At 42.3% G+C, this 20,005-nt stretch overlaps 1 protein-coding gene across 1 annotated transcript; it reads left to right on the top strand.

The window, feature by feature from the left end:
* Positions 1–14,326: 14,326 nt before the first annotated feature.
* On the top strand, positions 14,327–18,038 carry DNPH1 (2'-deoxynucleoside 5'-phosphate N-hydrolase 1). The gene is made up of 4 exons (XM_027838362.1): positions 14,327–14,558; positions 16,638–16,706; positions 16,981–17,091; positions 17,771–18,038. The coding sequence occupies exons 1-4, from the start codon at positions 14,327–14,329 to the stop codon at positions 17,923–17,925; spliced, it is 567 nt and encodes a 188-aa protein (XP_027694163.1). The 3' UTR covers positions 17,926–18,038.
* The last annotated feature ends 1,967 nt before the right edge of the window (positions 18,039–20,005 follow it).

Consider the following 20,005-nt stretch of genomic DNA (forward strand, 5'->3'; position numbering starts at 1 on the left):
CTACCTAGGCACAAGGAGTTGGGAATAAACTGATGGAGAGAAAGTCTGTTTATTTAAATAGATCAGCTGAGTTGTCTCCAACAGCCCCCAACTAGCCTCCCTCTCTTCTACCTCCTACTAGTGCTGAAATGTTTTGTTGTTGTTGCTGAGTTGTTTCAATCGTGTCCAACTCTTCATAACCCCATTTGGTGTTTTATTGGCAAAGATACTGGAGTGGTTGTCAATTTCTTTCTCCAGATCATTTTACAGGTAAGGAAACGGAGTTTTTAAGTCACTTGTCCAGGGTCCCACAGCTAGTACGTGTCTAAGGCCAGATTTTTAACTCACAAAGATGGGTCTTCCTGACTCCAGGCCTGGCACTCTATCCACTGAACCATCTAGCTGCCCTTGCTGAAATGGGACAGGGGTAATTAAAAGAAGGATTCCCTTGGATAGTATAAACAATGACAGGATGAAAGAAGGACTAGAATACAGGAAATAAGGCTGAAAGAAATTATAAGGGGAAATCAGGAATTATAGCTTCCATGTAGAGGGGAATGATTTTGTTTGATGTGATTCTCTCTCCTCAGCCCACCAACTTGTATCCCCCTCTCCTTAATGTCACATTATCTATTATAGATGGAGATGGAGGTAGGTATATAGGAAGAAAGAATTGAACCTCTGTCTTCTTTGGGCCCATCCTGAACAAGACTTCCATGACTTGGATCAAGGGAGGCATATGGGGTAGAACGGGGAGAACCTATATATGTTTTTATAAGTATGTGCCTGCTGATTTGAAATAGTGGGTACATGTTGATGGTACATGTGTATAGCAGATTGTGTATGTACAGATGTGTACAAGTAATTGTAAATGAAAGTTCATGTAGGTATACATTAAAATTCCTGTGTATGTTATGTAAGGAGTCTATATTGAAGGGCCCAAGTAATGGGTATGAAAGGACAGGTGAGTGATGAGACCAGTGGAAAGGGTGATGGGACAGGTGGAGTGGTGGAAATAGGTGAGGAGATAATGGAGTCAATGACGGAGCTGGTGGGGACAGGTGGTGCACTAAAAACAGTTCAGGGGACTGGGGCAAGTGAAGAGGATGATTAGAACAGATAGGGGGTGGTAGGAACAGGTGAGAGGTAATAGGAATAGATGGAGGTAACAAAAGTAAGGAAGCTGACTGTGACAGATAAGGACTATGGGAAGAAGTCAGGGGACATTAGGAACTGCTTGGGAAATTGAAGAAACAATTGAGGGGGTTATGATCACCCCTCAAGTGAGGGGATAATGATTACACAGGAGATGGGTAGAGAAAGATCAGATCAAGTGAAGATTAGTAATAGGGATAAGTAAGGGTAGATTTAGGTGAGAAAAATGATGGTAACAGATGAGGGAATAATGGATACATGTGAAAGAGTAATATGGACCAGTAAAGGAGCAATGGAGCCAGAAGACAAGCAATGGGAACAGGTGTTATATAGACAGATAAGAATGGCTTGCAGGTGGACAATATGAAAGTCATCAGGACAGATGATGAGAATGAAGAAAGGTGCAAAATCCATGAGGGGAGGAACAGGAGGATGCCGTATTCCTTAGACAGCAATAAACGGAATGTGTGTGAGCCGGAGGCTGAGGGCAAGGATGGGCCTCAGGCTCTGCTGCCTCTGGCCCTGCTCTGGGTGGTGACGGGAGGGCGGAGGAGTAGGAGGAGGACATAGGGAGCCTGGATCTGGGAGCAGAGGGATGCAGCAGCAACGATGGGTGGGAAGGGAGAGAGAGAGGGAGAGGCCAGGCGGCCCTCCCTACCTCCGCTCTTTTCCTTTGCACCCGCCCGGGCCTTCCCCGCCTTCCTCCTGCCTTGGCCTCCTCCAGACAGCCCCCGACCCCAGAATCCAGCCTCCAGGACCCCGATTCCCCGGCCCCGCCCCGCCCTCACCTGCTCTGTCTCCGCTGCGGCTGCGGCTGCAGCGGCTCCGGGCGGTGCATCCCCCGGGGCCCGGGCGGGGCGGGGGCGGGGGCGGCTCAGTGCGGCTTGGCGCAGCCCGCTCCCCCTGGCAGTGGTGGTGGCTGCAGCGGCAGCGGCTGCGGCGGCCTCCCGACCCCGACCATCCCGGCCCGGCCCGGCCCGACCCCGATCTTCCTCCCGCGGCAGCGGCGGCGGCGGCGACGGAGCGGGGAGCTGCCCACAATGCACTGCGCCGCCAGCATCAGCACCAGCCCTGACATCACCGCCCCACCGCCCGGACTCTGACATCACCGCTCCAGCTCTGACATCATCACCTCGGCTCTGACAACCTCTCTCCCATCTATGGAGAGAGGGTCCACAGACGCTCCGCCCTCATTGAATCCTTGATTAGCAGGTCCCTCAACTCAGATTTCACCGATCCTGCTGAGTTATTCTCTAAACCCGTTTCACCTTTATTTCCTCACCTGTTCTCCCACCTGTCCCTACATCTCCCCATTACCTGAGCTATCCCTACAACTTTTCATCGATCTTAATCACCCCTTCTTTTCCTATCATCCCAACTTTCCTCAGCATCCCTCACCAGCCTCCATAACTCTTCCCCTGTTCATTTTCATTTGTCTCTTCTTATCTCTTGATCTGTCTTCCTTCTTGATTTCCTTTCCTCTTCCTATCAGCTCCTGCATCATGCCCTCCCTTGGATTAGAATCACTTGAATTTAGGCAGTGTGTGTGTGTGGGAGGGTTGTCCTGTGCTGGATTTTTATCCCAGGTAATCATCACCTCTTGGGGAATTTTAGTTCTTCAGAATGGAGCAAAATATGATATGATGGAAGGAGAATTGATTTTGGAATTAGAAGACCTGGATTCTAATCCTGATTCTGACACTGACTTGTGTTCTTGGGCAAATCACAACTTCACAGGATTCAGTTTCTTCATCTGTAAAATAAGAGTGTATGATAGGTTATGGCTAAGATCCCTTCCAGCTCTAAATCCTAAACTTTTTTCTTTCCCTTTGATTGGCAGGAGAGGCTGATGCCAGAGACATCAGAGTAGTGATCTCAGAGAACAATGGGCTAAGGTAAAATAATTGTTTTTTGTGGTTGAAAATAAGTATTAAGATATAAGCTCATCATCCTATGGAGGTTCACTGAAAGGATTCTCTAGTAGCAGACAAGACAAAAGGGTGGTAACGTACTTCATCTGAGTCCACCATGATTTTGTTTCCCTACATTGTCTCTACGTTTTGTAAGCTTTTCATTCAATATAGCTGAGAGATTATGAGCATTTGGTATGGTGATTTAAAATGTTATATTGGAGTTTTATGGATCAAAATTATATCCAGGCAAGGTCTGTATTTGTAGTCTGGGGACTTGTTATCTGTCTGTCCATGAAAGTAAGATTCTGATGTCTAATTCTAGACACTAAGTCAAGTCTTTCTAGTTATTCAGATGCTAAAATTTTAAAACCTGTGGTAATGTGTTGAATAGGTTCTAGTGTCTTAGTATAATCTACATTTGATCTCTAAGTCTGGGCTCCTTAAGGATAAATCTTCTGTAATTTCTCATGGCAATAATCTGGGCCTGAATTGCCATCAAAGACCCTTCCATTTCCACAAATAAATCCTCATGGCTCAACCATCTGTTTGTTGCTTCTCTGTTGATTTATTGCTGGCTGAGTTCTTGTGGCTGTCACCTACGGTGGACTTTTAAATTTTGTTCTTGGATCTTAGCTGTTTCATAGGCTCTATCTGACAGCAAACCACTTTTGGTTCCATTCAACAAATCTAATGACACGTAAATGTTATTAGCCTTTACTTTTGCTTGGTGAAGTTATGCCTATGTATTCTAAAAGTATTTCTGTAGGTTTCTGACCTGTTCTACAAACATCTATCAATTCCCTTTCTCTTTTTCTGAGGAAATTGTAATCTTTCTATAGCTGCCTTGGTGTAATGCATCCTGCATTTCATTAATACTTTGTTTTTTCGTGAAGATACTTTCCTCCTTCATCATTATCATCATTACCATCATCATCACTAGCAGCATATTGGATTTGTGGTATAGTAGAACTATCACTGAACTGGTCTGGGGTCAGAAGACTCAGGTTTGAGATGTTTCTCACTTTTCCTCTTTGGGCCTCAGTTTCCTCATTTGTAATGTAAAGATCTCATTACCAGGGGAAGCTAGGTGGCACAGTGGATAACTGAGCACCAGCCCTGGATTCAGGAAGACTTGAGTTCAAATCCGGCCTCAGACCAGACACTTGATACTTAACTGGCTGTGTGATCCTGGGCAAGTCACTTAACCCCAACTACCTTGCAAAAAAAAAAAAGATCTTATCACCAGATAGTTAACCACAAGAAGATGATTTTTTAAAATTTTTGGCCACAATAACTTATTGCTATGTAATTATTAAAGTGTAGAGGGGAAGGAGGGAGGTAGAGCCAAGATGGCAGAATTATAGGAAGCAGGAGAGCCAAGCTCCCCTCCACAAAACTCCTCCAAACAGATCTAGAAAATATATCAGACCAAATTTGATGGATAAATCCAGAAAAAGTCACTGTGAATCATTTGTCCAGCCCAGCTTGGCTGGGGAGCAAGACAGAGAGGTTTTTGGATGCTGAGGATGAGTAGGACCATGGTACTCTGGTGCCCAGGGAGAGGCTGTGCACCAGGGCAAAAGGAGTCCCAGACTCATATCAGGGCATCCCCAGACCCATATTTGGGCACACTGACTAGGGGAGAATTGTCAACTGGCAGCATTATTACCCACTACCCAGTTCTAAGTCACAGAGCCAGGGTGGACTCAGAAGGGGGCCCTGTGCATGGGTGTGGTGTTCTTAGGTAGAGAAGCCTTGGCCACAGCATACTAAGAAAGGAAGAAGTTCAGAAGAAAGCAGCAGCAGTGTAGCTCAGACTCCAGGAGCAGAACAGGGTCTTGGTTCTAGCATTTAACTCAGCCTACAGAGATACAACCATGACAGGAATCCTGGATCAAAGGCAAGCATACAATTCCATCACTCTGAACCAACACAGCTTTCCAGCTAGCTGATAAGGGCTGAATCCAGTAGAAGCTACCATTGCTCAGACCAAAACTCAGGTCAGGAACTTGGAAAGCTCAGATATGTGTGTGTGTGTATGAGGGGGAGGAACAAATAGACTTTGCCTCAATCAGATCATGTTGAGGGCACTGAAAGCTTGAAGGTCCCCAGCCTGTCCATGAGATTTTGAAATGGTATAACATTCAATACCCCCATGAAACCTGCAACAGGACCAGCCCAGATCTCTCCAGAAAGAAGTATGGCAGAGCCTGGCCCTAACATCAAGTCCAGAATCAAGAGGTAGGCTGGAAGACTGAGCAAACAAAAAAAAGAAATCTACTATAAAGAGCATTTAGCAGGCATGCTTAAGAGTCAATCTAGAAAAGAATGTTTCCAAAATATCTACAAGCAAAGTCTCAGAGAAATATAGAGCTTGGGTACAAACTCAACTAGAATACTTGGAAGAGATTTTTTTTAAAGGATTAAAAAAAAATTTATAAATGGAATGAGAGAGCTTCAGGAAAAGAAATGAGAGTTTAAAAATTGGAAAGGAAATTAATAGCTTGGCATAATAGGTACAAAAATTTGCCCAAGCAATAAACTCCCTAAAAATTAGAATGGACCAAATAGAAGCTAATGATTCCATAAGGCAATGAGGAATATTAAAAGAAGTCAAAAGATTGAAAATATAGGAGGAAATGTAAGGTATCTCTTAGCAAAAACAACTGACTTGGAAAAAAATATTGAAGAGGAAAAATTTTAAAATCACTACACTACCTTAAAGCTATACGCCCCCCCCAAAAAGAGTCTAGATATCAGTGAATTGTAAAAGAAAACTGCCCAGATTTCTTGAAACCAGAGAGCAAAATGGGAATAAAAAGAATCCACTGGTCACTTCCTGAAAGAAATCCTCAAATGAAACTTCCAGAAACATTATGGCCAAAATTTGGTTTCCAGGTCAAAGAGAAAATACCTCAAAAGCAGCCAGAAAGAAAGAATCCAAATACAAAGAAGCCACAGTCAGAATTACACACAATTTAGCAGCCACCACTATAAAGAAGAAGGGAACCTGGAATCCAGTATTCCAGAAAGCAAAAGACGCGTGCTTTCAGCCAAGAATAACTCATCCAGCAAAACTAAATAGAATCTGCAGAGGGATGAGCGAAGGGAACAGATCTTTAATAAAATAGAGAACTCCCAAGCATTCCTTATGAAAAGACCAGAGCTTTGTGGAAATTCTGAAGGTCAAATGTAGGAGTGAAGAGGAACATAAAAAGCAAACATGAATGAGCAATCATAAAGGAAATCACAAGGATAGACTGCTTACTTATTACATAATGTCCTTAATATATAATATATATCATGTAATTATATAATACTTATTATATAATGTCCCTTCCGAACTCCATCATAATTAGGGGTCATAGAGGGAGTCTACATAGACATGGCCTAGGAGTGGTTCTGTTATGTCCTGATGATCTTAAAAGGAAAATGGAAAGAGAGGGGAAGTGGAATACATGATGGGGAGGGGGGAAGGAAGATTAGGAAAAATTAACATAATCAGGGTGTGCAAGTAGACATCTGTACAAACAAGGAGAAGGAGATGGGAGAAGCAGCTCGACACTTCAAACTCACTCTCATCTGAACTGGCCAAAGGAAGGAAGAGCACACACACACACATACACACACACAAAAAACCTGGCTACTGAAATACCTTTCATTCAACAGGAAAATAGGAGGGAAAGTGAAGAAGAGAGGAGAGAATTAGAGGTTTGGTTAAGGGAGGGATTAGTCCTAAATAAAATAAACTAAGGATGTATAAAAATATGTATAGCTCTTTTTGAGGTGGCAAAGAATGAGAATCTGAGAGGGTGCCTATAAATTGTGGAATGGATGAACAGGTTATGGTATATAAATGAATATATAAATATATATGGTATATAAAGGGATACTACCATGTTGTAAGAAATTATGAAGGGGATGATTCCAGAGAAATCAGAGAATACTCATATGAACTGATGCAAGAAGAAGAGAACAGAACCAGGAGAATAATTTATACAATGACAACAATACGGTAATGGTAAATAACTTTGAAAGAATTAGGAGCTCTTACCAGTGTAATGACCAACTACAATTTCAGAGGACTAATAATGCAACATGCTACTCAACTCCTGATCAAGAGGAGAAAACTCAGGGCAGCTAGATGGCGCAGTGCATAGAGCTCCAGCTTTGGAGTCAAGAGGACCTGAGTTCAAATCTGGCCTCAGACACTTGACACTTAAGTAGCTGTGTGCTGTGTGACTCTGGGCAAGTCATTTAACCCCAATTGCCTCACCAAAAAGTAACAACAACAACAACAACAAAAGGAAGATCCCAGCAATGCCAGGATCTAAGACATCTCCAAAGGCCTCCTGACGGAAAATGCTATCCACATCCAAAGAAAGAACTATGGAATTTGAATGCAAATTGAAGCATACTACTTGCTATTTTTTTTTCTCTTCTGTTGAGTTTTGTTCCTCTTTCTGGTGGTTCCTCCTCTTGGTTCTAATTCTTCCTTACAACATCACTAATGTGAAAATGTTTAATAGGAATGTATATGTATAGCCTATATCAGATTGTGCGCTGTCTTGGGGAGGGTGGTGGGGAGGAAGGGGGAGAAAAATTTTAAACTCAAAAGCATATGGAAGTGATTGTTGACAAATCAAAATAAATTAATAAAAAAAAATAAAAAAAGAGGAGAAAGACTCAAATTGCAGAATGATCTTCCAATGTGGAATTTTTTTATTATATATGTTTGCAACGGCTTTTTTTTTCTCATAGGTGGATAACAAGGTAGATTTTTGCTATTTGAAACAAATAAAAACATAATTTTTTAAAGTATGATGGTGACATGATCTTTTTAAAATTAAACTGTATTTTTTATCAGTAAAAATACACCTCTCCCTCCCACCTTACCCATCCTCTCCACAATTGAGAATTAATGAAAAAAAAAAACCTTTCACAAACATATATAATCAAGTAAAACAAATTTCCACATTGACTATGTACAAAAGGAAATTAATATGTGTATATATATATATAATATACAGTCAGTTCTGCTATAACACTTGTTTTGAAAACGTAAAGTTGTTCCATTGCAATTGATATATTAAGGAACAATTTGAGCATGACATGAATTTCATGTTTGCTTATGCCAGACTTCATCCTCAAGAAATACGAGGTGAACACAGAAAACTGCACCTAGCTCTCTGAGCTACGCAGAAATACACAAAACGCACAAACATATACACCTCAAACATCTACCTTAGTTTTCTGCATGTGTTATCTAACAAAGTTGTGTTTTGCTAATCTTTTGCATTTGTGAGCTTTCTCTCTGTCTCTCTTTGTCACACACACACACACACACACACACACACACACACACGTATGGCTATTCATTCAATATCTCAAACATGCCTAAGCATTCTGGTTAAAAAACTAGAAGCAGTGTATGCAAAAAGAAAGCTTTAAGGATTGAGGAGTTGCTTGAAAGAATAAAAATTTTGAAAGAAATGAAAGAACATGTGCTATCTCCTGAGCACGAGGCAAAAAAGAACTCAGATTTCAGACCACGAGAAACAATGCTACTAAAATAAAAGAAACATCTATGGCTGGAAGTGTTGTATCCTGAAACCCATTTTTTCCATAAGCCCTGTGGTTTTTATTGTTCAATTTTGCATAGAACAGTAATTTTTAGGAACACATATGTTGCATTATACAGAACTCCCTTTCTCTCTCTACATATATATCATTATATACAGTCTAATTATACATGTCTCATTATTAAATGTCTCTTATGTGTCTTATTTTATATATATAGTCTCATTATATATGTGTGTGTGTCATTCTGCATTGAGTCTTTCCCTTCTCTATCAAGGTGGGTAGCATATTGCATCATTAGTGCTTTAGAACCACAGTTGGTCCTTACTTTGCTTAGAGTTTGTCTTTCAAAGTTGTAGGCCTTTGCAATATTGTTGTCATTACATAAACTGTTCCCTGGGCTATGCCCAAAGGTTTATAAAACTGTGCATACCCTTTGATCCAGCAATACCACTACTAAGTCTGTATCCCAAAGAGATCATAAAAAAGGGAAAAGGACACACATGTACAAAAATATTTACAGCAGCTCATGTTGTGGTGGCAAAGAATTGGAAATTGAGAGGATGCCCATCAACTGGGGAATGGTTGAACAAGTTGTGGTACATGAATGTAATGGAATACTACTGTTCTATAAGAAATGATGAGCAGGAGGGTTTCAGAAAAACCTGGAAAGACTTACATGAACTGATGCTGAGCGAAGTGAGAACTAGAACATTGTACCATGATCCACTATGATAGACTTAGCTCTTCTCAACAACACAATGATACAAGACAATTTCAAGACTCATGCTGGAAAATGCTATCCACATTCAGAGGAAGAACTATGGAGTCTTAAGGCAGATCAAAGCATGCTATTTTCTCTCTTTTTTTTTTCCTGTGGTTTTTCCCTTTTGTTCTGATTCTTCTTTCACAACACAACTAATGTGGAAATATGTTTAATATGATTGTACGTGTATAGCCTGTATCAGATTGCTTGCTGTCTTGGGGAAGGGGGTGAGGGGATGAGGGAGGGAGAAAAAAATTTGGAACTCAAAATCTTACAAAAGTGAATGTAGAAAACTAAAACTAAATAAATAGATTGTTCTCCAGGTTCAGTTTCTTTCACTCCACACCAATTCATTTAAGTCTCCTTGGATTTCTCTAAAACCATCTCCTTCATTTTCACTTCTTAAAGCTTGATAGCATTCCATCATATTTATAAACTATGACTTGTTCACCCATTCCCCAATTTATGGTATCTCCTCAGATTCCCATTCTTCACCACCTCAAAAAGAGCTATAAAAATTTGAGTACATTCTTAGAATGTTTTTTCCTTAGGACTAATCCTTCCCTTAAACCACGCCCCTTCTAATTTCCAGTTTCCCCTTCTCCCCTTCTCGCCTTTCTGTTCCTTTTCCCCTGTCAAATGAAATGTATTTCACTTGAAATGTTTGTGTATGTTTATCTTTCCCTCCTTCAGATGAGAGGGAGGCTCAAGTGTCAGTCCCACTCCTTACTGTATAGACTTCTGCTTTTGTACTTCAACTATGTGAGATAATTTTCCTTAACCTTCCTTTCCATTTTCCCCTTAGTGTACTTCTCTTCCCCTCTCTTTCCACTTTCCTTTCAAGATCAGGACATAATAGAACCAATCCCAGGTTTTCTGTCTAATTAGACTCCCTCTGTTATCCCTAATGATAATAGGGTTCAGAAGGGACACATGTTATCATCCCCTCATACTGGAAGTAAGCAATTTATCCTTGTTTATTCCCTTATGATTATTTATTCATGTTTACTTTTTTATGTTTTTCTTCACTCCTATGTTTGACCTTCAAAGTTTGTACAAAGCTCTGGTCTTCTCATGAAGAATGCTTGGGAGTCATCTATATTTCATTAAAGGTCCAATTCTCCCCCTCCCCACCCCAACCCCCACCTCCCTCCAATTCTCAGTTTTGCTGGGTGAATTATTCTTGGCTGTAAGCATACATCCTTTGCCTTCTGAAACTCCAGGTTCACTCCTCCTTTATAGTGGTAGCTCCTAAATTGTGTGTAATTCTGACTGTGGCTCCTTCATACTTGGATTCTTTCCTTCTGGCTGCTTGAGGTATTTTCTCTATCATCTGGAAACCAAATTTTTGCCATAATGTCTTTCCAAATTTCATTTTGGGATTTCTTTCAGGAGGTGACCAGTGGATTATTTCTATTCTCATTTTGCCCTCTGGTTCTAAGAGATCTGGGCAGTTTTCTTTTAAGATTCACCAAAACATGATATCTAGGCTCTTTTGAGGGGGAGCATAGTTTTAAGGCAGTGCAGTGATTTTTAAATTTTTCTCTTCAATCTTTTTTCCAAGTCAGTTGTTTTTTACCAAGAGATACCTTACCTTTCCTTTCATATTTTCAATCTTTTGACTTCTTATAATATTTCTTGTTGCCTCATGGAATCACTGGCTTCTCTTTGGTCCATTCTAATTTTCAGGGAGGTTTGTTGTTTGGACAAGGTTTTGCCTCTTGTGGCAAGCTAGTGACTCCCTTTCCAATTCTTTCTTTCATAATTCTCATTTCTTTTCCACTTTTTCCTTTAGAGCTCTCATTTCGTTGATAAAAACATTTTTAACCATTTCATTAAAAAAAATCTTTCTTCATCTTGTCCAGGAATTCTAGGTGAATTTGTGCCCAAGCTGTGTATTCTTTTGAGGTTTTGCTTGTAGCTGTTTTGGAGTCATTCTTTTCCGGGTTTGTGTCTTGAGCATGCCTGCCACCATAATAGCTCTTTATAATGGAATTCTTTTGTGTTTGCTCTTTCTTCTGGTTGACTTACTAACTTCAGACTTAATAGTAGGGCTGGGCTTTCCGTACTTCTGAAGGGTAGGTCTGGACTGTTCCTGTTGCTGCTTTCTTAGGGTACTCAGTGTTGTGTTATTCCAGGATCTCAGGGATAGCTCAGGCTGGGGACTTGCAAGCTGACACCTCCTGCCCCTTGTTCTCAGTGCCCTGGTATGGGTCTGGGACCTCCTTCTGATCTGATGCTTAGCCTCTCCCCTGTGCTGCAATACTCCACAAAGCACTCTACTGGCCAAACCCCATGACAGGGAGGGGTATGATCTTGACCAGTGGAGGAAATATCCACAGGAATGAAATGATGAAAGCTTTAAGCATTGAAGCAAAAGTTAAAATAGGAATAATTAAGCAACCTATACCATACGATTATTGTGAGGAAAATACTCTGTAAACTTTAAAGCACTATCTAAATGTGAATTGTAATTATGGATATGTCACAGTTTCTTCTCTGTGTATATATTCCACTTTCTTATATTATGTCTTTTTTTGTGTCTCTTTAGCATGGATTCACAGAACTACAGAATTTTTTGAATTTTGGTCCTTCTCTTTTTCGCAGATCTGCAAGTTTTTGCAAAACTTCCCCATTTTACAGATCAGAAAACTAAGGTCCACATAGGAGTAAATCCATGGGATTATAAAATAATAGATTTAGAGCTAGAGAGAGACTTTAGAGGTCATCTAGTACCAGCCTCCTCATTTTATGGATGAGAAAACTGAGACACAGAGAAGAGAAAATGATTTGTGCAAGGTCAGACAGGGTAGTACCAGAACTGGGATTTGAACTCAAGTCTTCTGACTCTAAATCCAGCACTCCTTCCACTGTACTATACTTGTCACTATGATAATAACGGAAATGACAGGCTTGAGCATTAAATTAGTCTAATAAGATGAAATTCAATAGGGATAAATGTAAAGTCTTATACTTGGGTAAAAATTCATCTTCATAAATACAAGCTAGGTGAAGGATGATTAGACAATAATCATTCAAAGAAGCTCTGGGAGTTGTTTAGTATTGTACATGCTCAAATGAGTCAGGAGAGTGATGTGGTAGCCAAAAAAGCTGATGCCATTTTGGGTTTTGAGAAGCAAAGCTTTCAAGAATAAGAATGTGATAAGGAATTAGGCACAGTAAATAGAGTGCTGGACCTGGAGTCACAAAGACCTGAGTTCAAATCCAGCCTCAGATATTTCTTAGCTGTATGACCCTGGGCAAGTCATTTCACCTCTGTCCTCTTCAGTTTCCCCATCTGTAAAATGAAGATGATAATAGCACTTACTTCCTAGGGTTGTTGGGAAGATCAAGGGAGATCATATTTATAAAGTGCTTAACACAGATCCTAGAACATGTTGTTCAGTCATGTCCGACTCTTTGTGACCCCGTTTCATAGCAAACATACTGAACTGGTTTGCCATTTTCTTCTCCAGTGGATTAAGGCAAACAAGCTTAAGTGACTTGCCTGGTAACACAGCTAGTGCATATCTGAGGCAGGATTTGAAATTAGGTCTTCCTTACTCCAGGCCCAGCACTCTATCCCACAAATGACCTAGCTGCCTTCACATATCCGGGCCCTTGCAATTTAGGAAGGACACTACTAATAAGCTGGAAAGTGTCTAGAGGTGGGCAAACAGGATGGTTAAAGGTCTTGAGGATTGGTTGAAGAAATTATGGTTGTGGGGCTTGAGGAACAAAATAGTCAAGTAATACATGATAGCTCCCTTCTAGTATTTGTAAGCCTGCCCCGGCAAAGAGGGAATAAATAGACTTGTTCTATTTGGACTCCAGAGGAAAGAACAGAGAACAATGGGTAGGGGTTACAAAGAGACCTATTCAGTATTGGTGTCAGAAAAAACAACAACACAACTTCCTAACAATGTCCAAAAGAGCTGTCCAAAAATAAAGCAGGCTGCCTCAGGAGGGCATGGTTTCCCCCCTTGTTGGAGGTCTTCAAGCAGAAACTGGTTGGGGTAGGTCACAGAAAGGAAGGCCTTTAAAGGAGAATAGTAGGCCAGACAACTCCCACTTGAACTCTAAAATTCCACGACTGTGATTTCTATTGAGAAGATTAAGAGTTGCAAAGCCCTCTATCTACAGACGCTTACTAGCTGTGTGACCCTGGGCAAGTCAATTAACTCTGTTTGCCTCAGTTTCCTCATCTGTAAAATGAACTGGAGAAGGAAATGGCAAACCTCTTCAGTATCTTTGTTAAGAAAACTCCAAATGGAGTCAGGGAGAGTTGGACATGACTGAAATGACTGAAAAACAGGTGTTTTTACTGTCCCCATTTGGTTGTTGTTTAGTCGTTTTCAGTCTTGTGACCCCATTTGGGGTTTTCTCGGCAGATACTGGAGTGGTTTGCCATTTTCCTTCTCCAGCTCATTTTACAGATGAGGAAACTGAGGTAAACAGGGTGAAGTGACCTGCCCAGCGTCTCACAGCTAGTGTCTGAGGCCGAATTTTAACGCAGATCTTCATTTTTCCGGGCCGTCGCCCTCTCCACCGTGCCATCTAACTAGCAGCCCTATCCCCATTTCATAGATAAGGAAAATGAGGCTCATAGAGGCTAAGGGACGATGTGGCCAGGGTCTCCTCGAACCCAGGTCCCACCACAGCCGCGGGCTGTGCACGTGCGCACTCCCACATAGACGCAGGTGTCAGCGCGCCGGTGGTTATGACGGTCGCAGGGCGTAGCCCGGGGCGGGGGAGTTCTTAGGGCGGCCCCCCCTTGCCCTTCCCCTCCAACACTCACAGTAGGGGGGGAGGTTGGCGTAGACGAAGGGGCCAAGGGCTGCCTGGTCACGTGTCGGGGAGTCACGTGTGCCCTGGGGCGGTGCCGTAGCCCACGCAGCGGGCGGAGCCTGTAGGGGGCGTACCGGAGGCGGGAATGGCGGCGGCATCGGCTCCAGGGCGGGAGCTGAGTGGGGAGCGAGGCCCTGGGGCGGAGCCGCGGGAGCCGGGGGAGCCGGGGGCGCCGGGCCGGCGGGCCCTGTACTTCTGCGGGAGCATCCGGGGCGGGAGGCAGGATCGGGCCCTCTACGGGCGCATCGTATCAAGACTGCGGCGCTTCGGGGCGGTGCTCACCGAGCACGTGGCGGCCGCCGAGCTGGGCGCGCGCGGTGAGAGACCGGCCTGGGGGCAGAGGGCGGGGTCTGAACTCGCCCCAGTGCGGCAAGGCGGGGGGAGGGGAGGAGGGAGGGACGCTTTCCTCCCCTTCCCCCGCGGAGTCAGGGCGGTGCGTGGCAGGGGGCGGGGCCTTGGCTGGAGGAGAGAGGGGCGGGGCCTCACCGTAGGCGCGGTCGTGGGGCGGAGTCTGGTCTGCCCAGTGTGAGACTCCTAGTTTGGGGGAGGGGCCTGAGCTCCTGCGCTGGGTCTTGCTGGATCCTGAGACCCCTGCAAGGCCTCCAGGGCAATGGATGTCTGGGTAGTTAGAGGCAGCTGGGTGTCGCAGTGGGTAGAGCTTCAGATCCGGAGTCAGGAAGACCTGACTTCAAATGTGGCCTCAGAGACTTCCTAGCAGGGTGACCCTGGGCAAGTCCCTGTCCCCATCTGTAAAATTGGGATGATAATAATAGCACTTACTTCCCACGATTGTTGAAGATCAAATGAAATAATATTTGTAAAGCGTGTAGAATAATACCTGGCACGTGGTAAGTGCTATATAAATATTAGTTATTATTCTTAAAGCTCTTAGTACAGTGCCTGGCACATGTATGTAGTGTAGTTAGTTATTATTAATAAATGGGGACTGGAAGAAGTGAGATAACCCATGGCTCATGGCCAAATCCCTCTGCCTGGGTAAAGTACTTATTGTAAAGTAAGGAAATTTTTTTTTCCATATACTGACTTGAAATCTGCTTTCTACAATCATTCAATAGACATTAAATGCCTACTATGTGCCAGTGTTAATTGCTGGGGATACAAAATAAGGCAAAAGACAGTCCTTGCCCTCAAGGAGCTTATAGTGGCCACCAGACCAGTGACCCTATCACAAAAGGAGTGAAATTAATATGATATAATTTGTTCTTACTGAACCCATGATGGCTCTTGGTTATCACCATCTGCCTTTGTAGAGACTCACAAACTCAGTCTTTAAAAATACATTCTTTAATTTTGTTGGCCATAACATCAAATTGCTAGTTGTTTCAGTGATGTATGTGTTTCCCTTTATTGAAAAGTAAGACATCTGCATATTTCCAATCATTGAGTTCTTCTCTTCAATGTTAGTCTTAAAGATTGCTCACACTAATTCCGCAACCACATCTACAAATTCTTTCTGTACACTGGGATTTAATTGCCTTTCTACTCCCTCAATTATCTTCAGGTTCAATTATCTCATAGTGATGTTTGTCAGAACAGTTCTAACTTTTTTTTTTTACATTTCAGTGACTATTGCCAGAATAGTCAGAAACAAAGTAGGAATATAATTTTATAATAAAATGTAAGCATAACAGTTTTGAAAAGAACCTCAGAAGTCATGTAGTTACACTCATTGTATCTTCACAGCGCCTTCAATGAGTAGTCATTTAACCTTACTTGGAGGCTTCCAGTGACAGTGAAAATCAGTCTATGCTGCTCATTGCTTTAATTGTTAGGAAGTTTTTTCCTTATATTGACTTGAAATCTACTTTTTCTCAACATCCACTCATTGCTCCTTGTTCTACGTTTTGGAGACCAAAAAGAAAAAGGCTAATCCATCTTCTATATGATAACCTTTCAATTTTAGTCATGTTCTCTCCTAAGCCTTCCCTTCTCTGGGTTAATTATATTTAGTTCCTTCAACAGAGCCCTGAATCATATGAATTTTGAGCTCTTTTACCATTATGGCTGTTTTTTAAAGTTACACATGTACAATCACATTAAATGTATTTCCACATTAGTCATATTGTGAGAGAAGAATTAGAACAAAAGGGAAAAAACAAGAGAAGGAAAAAAACAAACAAAAAGGAAAATAGTATGCTTTGATCTGCCTTCAGACTCCATAGTTCTTATTTTTTCCCTTTTGTTCTGATTCTTCTCTCACAACATGACTAATGTGGAAATATGTTTAATGTGATTGTACATGTATAACTTTAAAAAAAAAAAAGAAAGAAAACTGAGTGGGATTGTGGATAATGATTGGAGAGGGACCCAAGGACAGGGTGGGAGTGAATTTGCCTCCTTACTCAGCTGACTACTTGTCCACCCAATCTCTGCAGGGGAAGAGGCAGCAGGGGGTGACAGACTCATTCATGAGCGAGACCTGGCCTGGTTGCAACAGGCGGATGGTGAGTTTTGCCCCTTTTGGTTTCCTAGTTCTTGAAAGCACAAGGTGGAGGTTTCTTGGATTTTTCTACCCTTATATCCAGGGAGTCTCTTGCCCTTTCCCTTCAAGGTTGACTGTGTGCTGTCTACACACCTTTCCACAAGAATGATAGTCCCGCCTTCAGTTTAATTGTACACGTGCTGTATCATTTCTTATGCAGTCTGTAGCCCTCTCTGCTTCCATACAAGAACTCGAGTGACTTCAAGCCAGCTCATCATCTGCTTGTCTCTCTGTAGTTGTGGTGGCTGAAGTGACCCAGCCTTCCTTGGGTGTTGGCTATGAGCTGGGCCGGGCTGTGGCCCTCAACAAGAGAATTCTGTGCCTGTTTCGCCCTCAGTCTGGCCGAGGTGAGTGCCCCTCTGCCCTGCCATCCATTCCTACCTTCCTGGGGGGACAGGAGCATAAGGGGAGGTCCAGGCAGTTTGGGTCAATTTGTTCATCACAGCCCCAAAGCCATGTGCATAGAATTGACTGTTGGGAAGGGAACTAGATGGTGTTATACCTGAAGAATACCATCCATAAGATCCATGACAAGTGATCTCCCAGGCCTGCTTGAAGACCTTCCTGAAGAGTGATCTGCCACCTCTCTGGTACAGCCCCTGACATTTGTTTTTCTTTTTTTTTTTTTTTTTTTGTTGGGCAGTGGGGGTTAAGTGACTTGCCCAGAGCCACACAGCTAGTAAGTGTTATGTGTCTGAGGCTGGATTTGAACTCAGGTCCTCCTGACTGCAGGGCAGGTGCTCTATCCACTGCTCCACCTAGCTGCCCCAGCCCCTGACGTTTGTGAGCAGTCCCAACTCTGAGTCAAGCTCTGCCTCTTCTTAGTTTCCAGCTATTATTCCTGGTCCTGTGCCCAGGGCCTTATTCCTGGTCCACGCGGCATCTTTTGAAATGCTGGAAGGCAGCTGTGCTGTCACAGACTCACAGTGACTCTGGGACCCGTCCCCAAAAGGGGATCCAGGAATGGGCTGGAGTCTGGACATCTGGCACTGCTGTGCCTCACCTCTGCTTCTGCTCTTCCCCCAGTGCTCTCAGCCATGATCCGGGGTGCAGCTGATGGAACACGATTCCAGGTGTGGGACTATGAAGAGAATGAAGTGGAGATGCTGCTGGACCGCTACTTTGAGACCCACCCTCCTGAGCCTGGAGCTGCCTCCCCCTCCCCGACTCTGACTTCTTGAGCTAACCTTGATATCTAACTTTCTACTCCAAAACCTGCCTGATTCTACTTCCTCCATATGCCATCCTTGGCCCCTATCCCCAATCCTGAATTAAAAGGTGTGTTCAAGTTGTATCTTTGTGTCATTTCTTGGGGGTGAAAGTAGAAAAGAGATGGGAGATCACAGAAACAAGGGTAGAGTTCATTTTCTTGAGGGTGTTTAAGCCTCCCAGGCACACCGCCATCACCACCCCGTCGCTGTTTTAATACAGAGTTTACTATATTGAGCCACCTTCTGCTAAAGTCTTCCACTCACCCCCGCCATTGTGGCAGAAGATGACCCTTTGTTCCCAAAAGATGAACTCTTGCAGGCTGGCACAACTGGAAAGGTTTTGACTATGGACAGGTCAAGGTTCTCCTGTCTTTGATCTGAAGATCCTAGTCCGTATAATTCCCTGCCTGGTGCGTGGATGCCCACAGATAGATCAGTCGTAATCTGGTTGGATAGTTTCTGTGACTGAGAAACTCAGACAGGCCATTCCAGTGTTGGACAGCTAGGAGGTAAGGTGAGTTAGAATCCTGCCTCAGATGTTATCTACCTGTAGGTCCCTGGGCAAGACCTCTCCCTCAGTTTCCTCATCTGTAAAATGGAGAAAATACCACCCATCTTAAAGGGTTGTGAAGATCAAATGAAATCATATATGTAAAACCTTAAAGCATTATATCACATTAACAATTGACAGAGCACCTTATAATTTAATAGAGAACTTTACCAACATCTTTTGTTAAGATGAAATAATGTCCCTGTAACTCCCACTTACTGGTCCTAGTTCTGCCCTCTGAAGACATGTAAATCTAATCACTTCTGTCTAATTCTTCTCAAGACTAAACATCCCTAGTTACTTCAACTACCTTTGAATGGCTCAATCTCTAATCATCTCATAATTCTGGTCAACTTCATTTGGACATCCTACAAGATGTCAATATCCCTTTTAGTATGAACTTCCAGAACTAACATTATGATCTGCAATAACCATTCACCAATAAATAAGTCAAAGGATGTGAAAAAAAAGTTCTCTAAAGAATAGAAAAATATGAACAACCATGTGAAAGAATGCTAAAAATCACTAATAATGAGAGAAATTCAGATAAAAAACTCTGAGGTTTCACCTCACACCCTGCAAATTGGCAAAGATGACAAAAGATAGGAATAATCAGAGGGTTGTGGAAAGATAGGCACATTGGTGCATTGTTAGTGAAGCTGTCAATTGGTAAAAAACCATTTTGGAAAGTGATTTGGAATTATGCAAATAAAGTGACTGAAATATCTGTATCCTTTGACCCAGAGACTCCATTACTGGGTTTATACCTCAAGAAAGTCATCAGTAAGATGAAAGTCCTCAGATGCACCAAAGTATTTGTAGAAGCATTTTTTTAAATAGCAAAGAATTGGGAACAAAGTAGATGCCCGTTGATTGGGAATGGCTAAACAAATTGTGGTACATGAATGTAATGGAATATTACCGTGCTATAAGAAATAATGTCTGGGATGAATACAGAGAAGCATGGAAAGACTTAAATGAACTGATACAGAGGAAAGTAAGCAGAGCCAAGAAAACAATACGCTAAACACAGTAATTGAAACAACGTAAATAGAAAGAATAACCACACACATAAAAATAAAAAATGAATATTGCATAATTATAAAGAACAAGCATGGCTTGAAAGAAAGTATATGAGAGGATGTTCCTAACCAACGCCTTTGCAAAGGTGGAAGGTCCACAGATGTATATTACACATGTTTTTGGATTTATTCAATGTGTTGTGCTGTTTTTCCTCTTATTTTTCTTCTTTTCTGTCTTTAAAAATATTATTTGTTATATGGGGTGGCTGTCTAGGAAGGGGGGAGGGAGAGATAATGGAGAAAACTGATGATGTTAAAAACAAAAGATCAATAAAAACATTTTTAAAACATTATAACTAAGAAAGTGACTAAAATATCCATATTTTTCTACCCCCCAAAATCCCAATGCTAGGTTTATAATCCCCAAAAGGCCAATGATAGAAAGACCCTATAAATACCAAAATATTTAGAGTTGAAC

This window comes from Vombatus ursinus, unplaced genomic scaffold (genome assembly GCF_900497805.2).
Source record: "Vombatus ursinus unplaced genomic scaffold, bare-nosed wombat genome assembly UNPS02014826.1, whole genome shotgun sequence".
In the NCBI taxonomy this organism is placed as follows: Eukaryota; Metazoa; Chordata; class Mammalia; order Diprotodontia; family Vombatidae; genus Vombatus; species Vombatus ursinus.

Excerpts from the sequence above, each read along its gene's own strand:
- DNPH1 (XM_027838362.1), top strand. The coding sequence starts at position 14,327 with ATGGCGGCGGCATCGGCTCCAGGGCGGGAGCTGAGTGGGGAGCGAGGC. Across the intron at positions 14,559-16,637 it reads CGCCGAGCTGGGCGCGCGCG|GGGAAGAGGCAGCAGGGGGT; the intron begins GTGAGAGACCGG and ends CAATCTCTGCAG. Across the intron at positions 16,707-16,980 it reads CTGGTTGCAACAGGCGGATG|TTGTGGTGGCTGAAGTGACC; the intron begins GTGAGTTTTGCC and ends GTCTCTCTGTAG.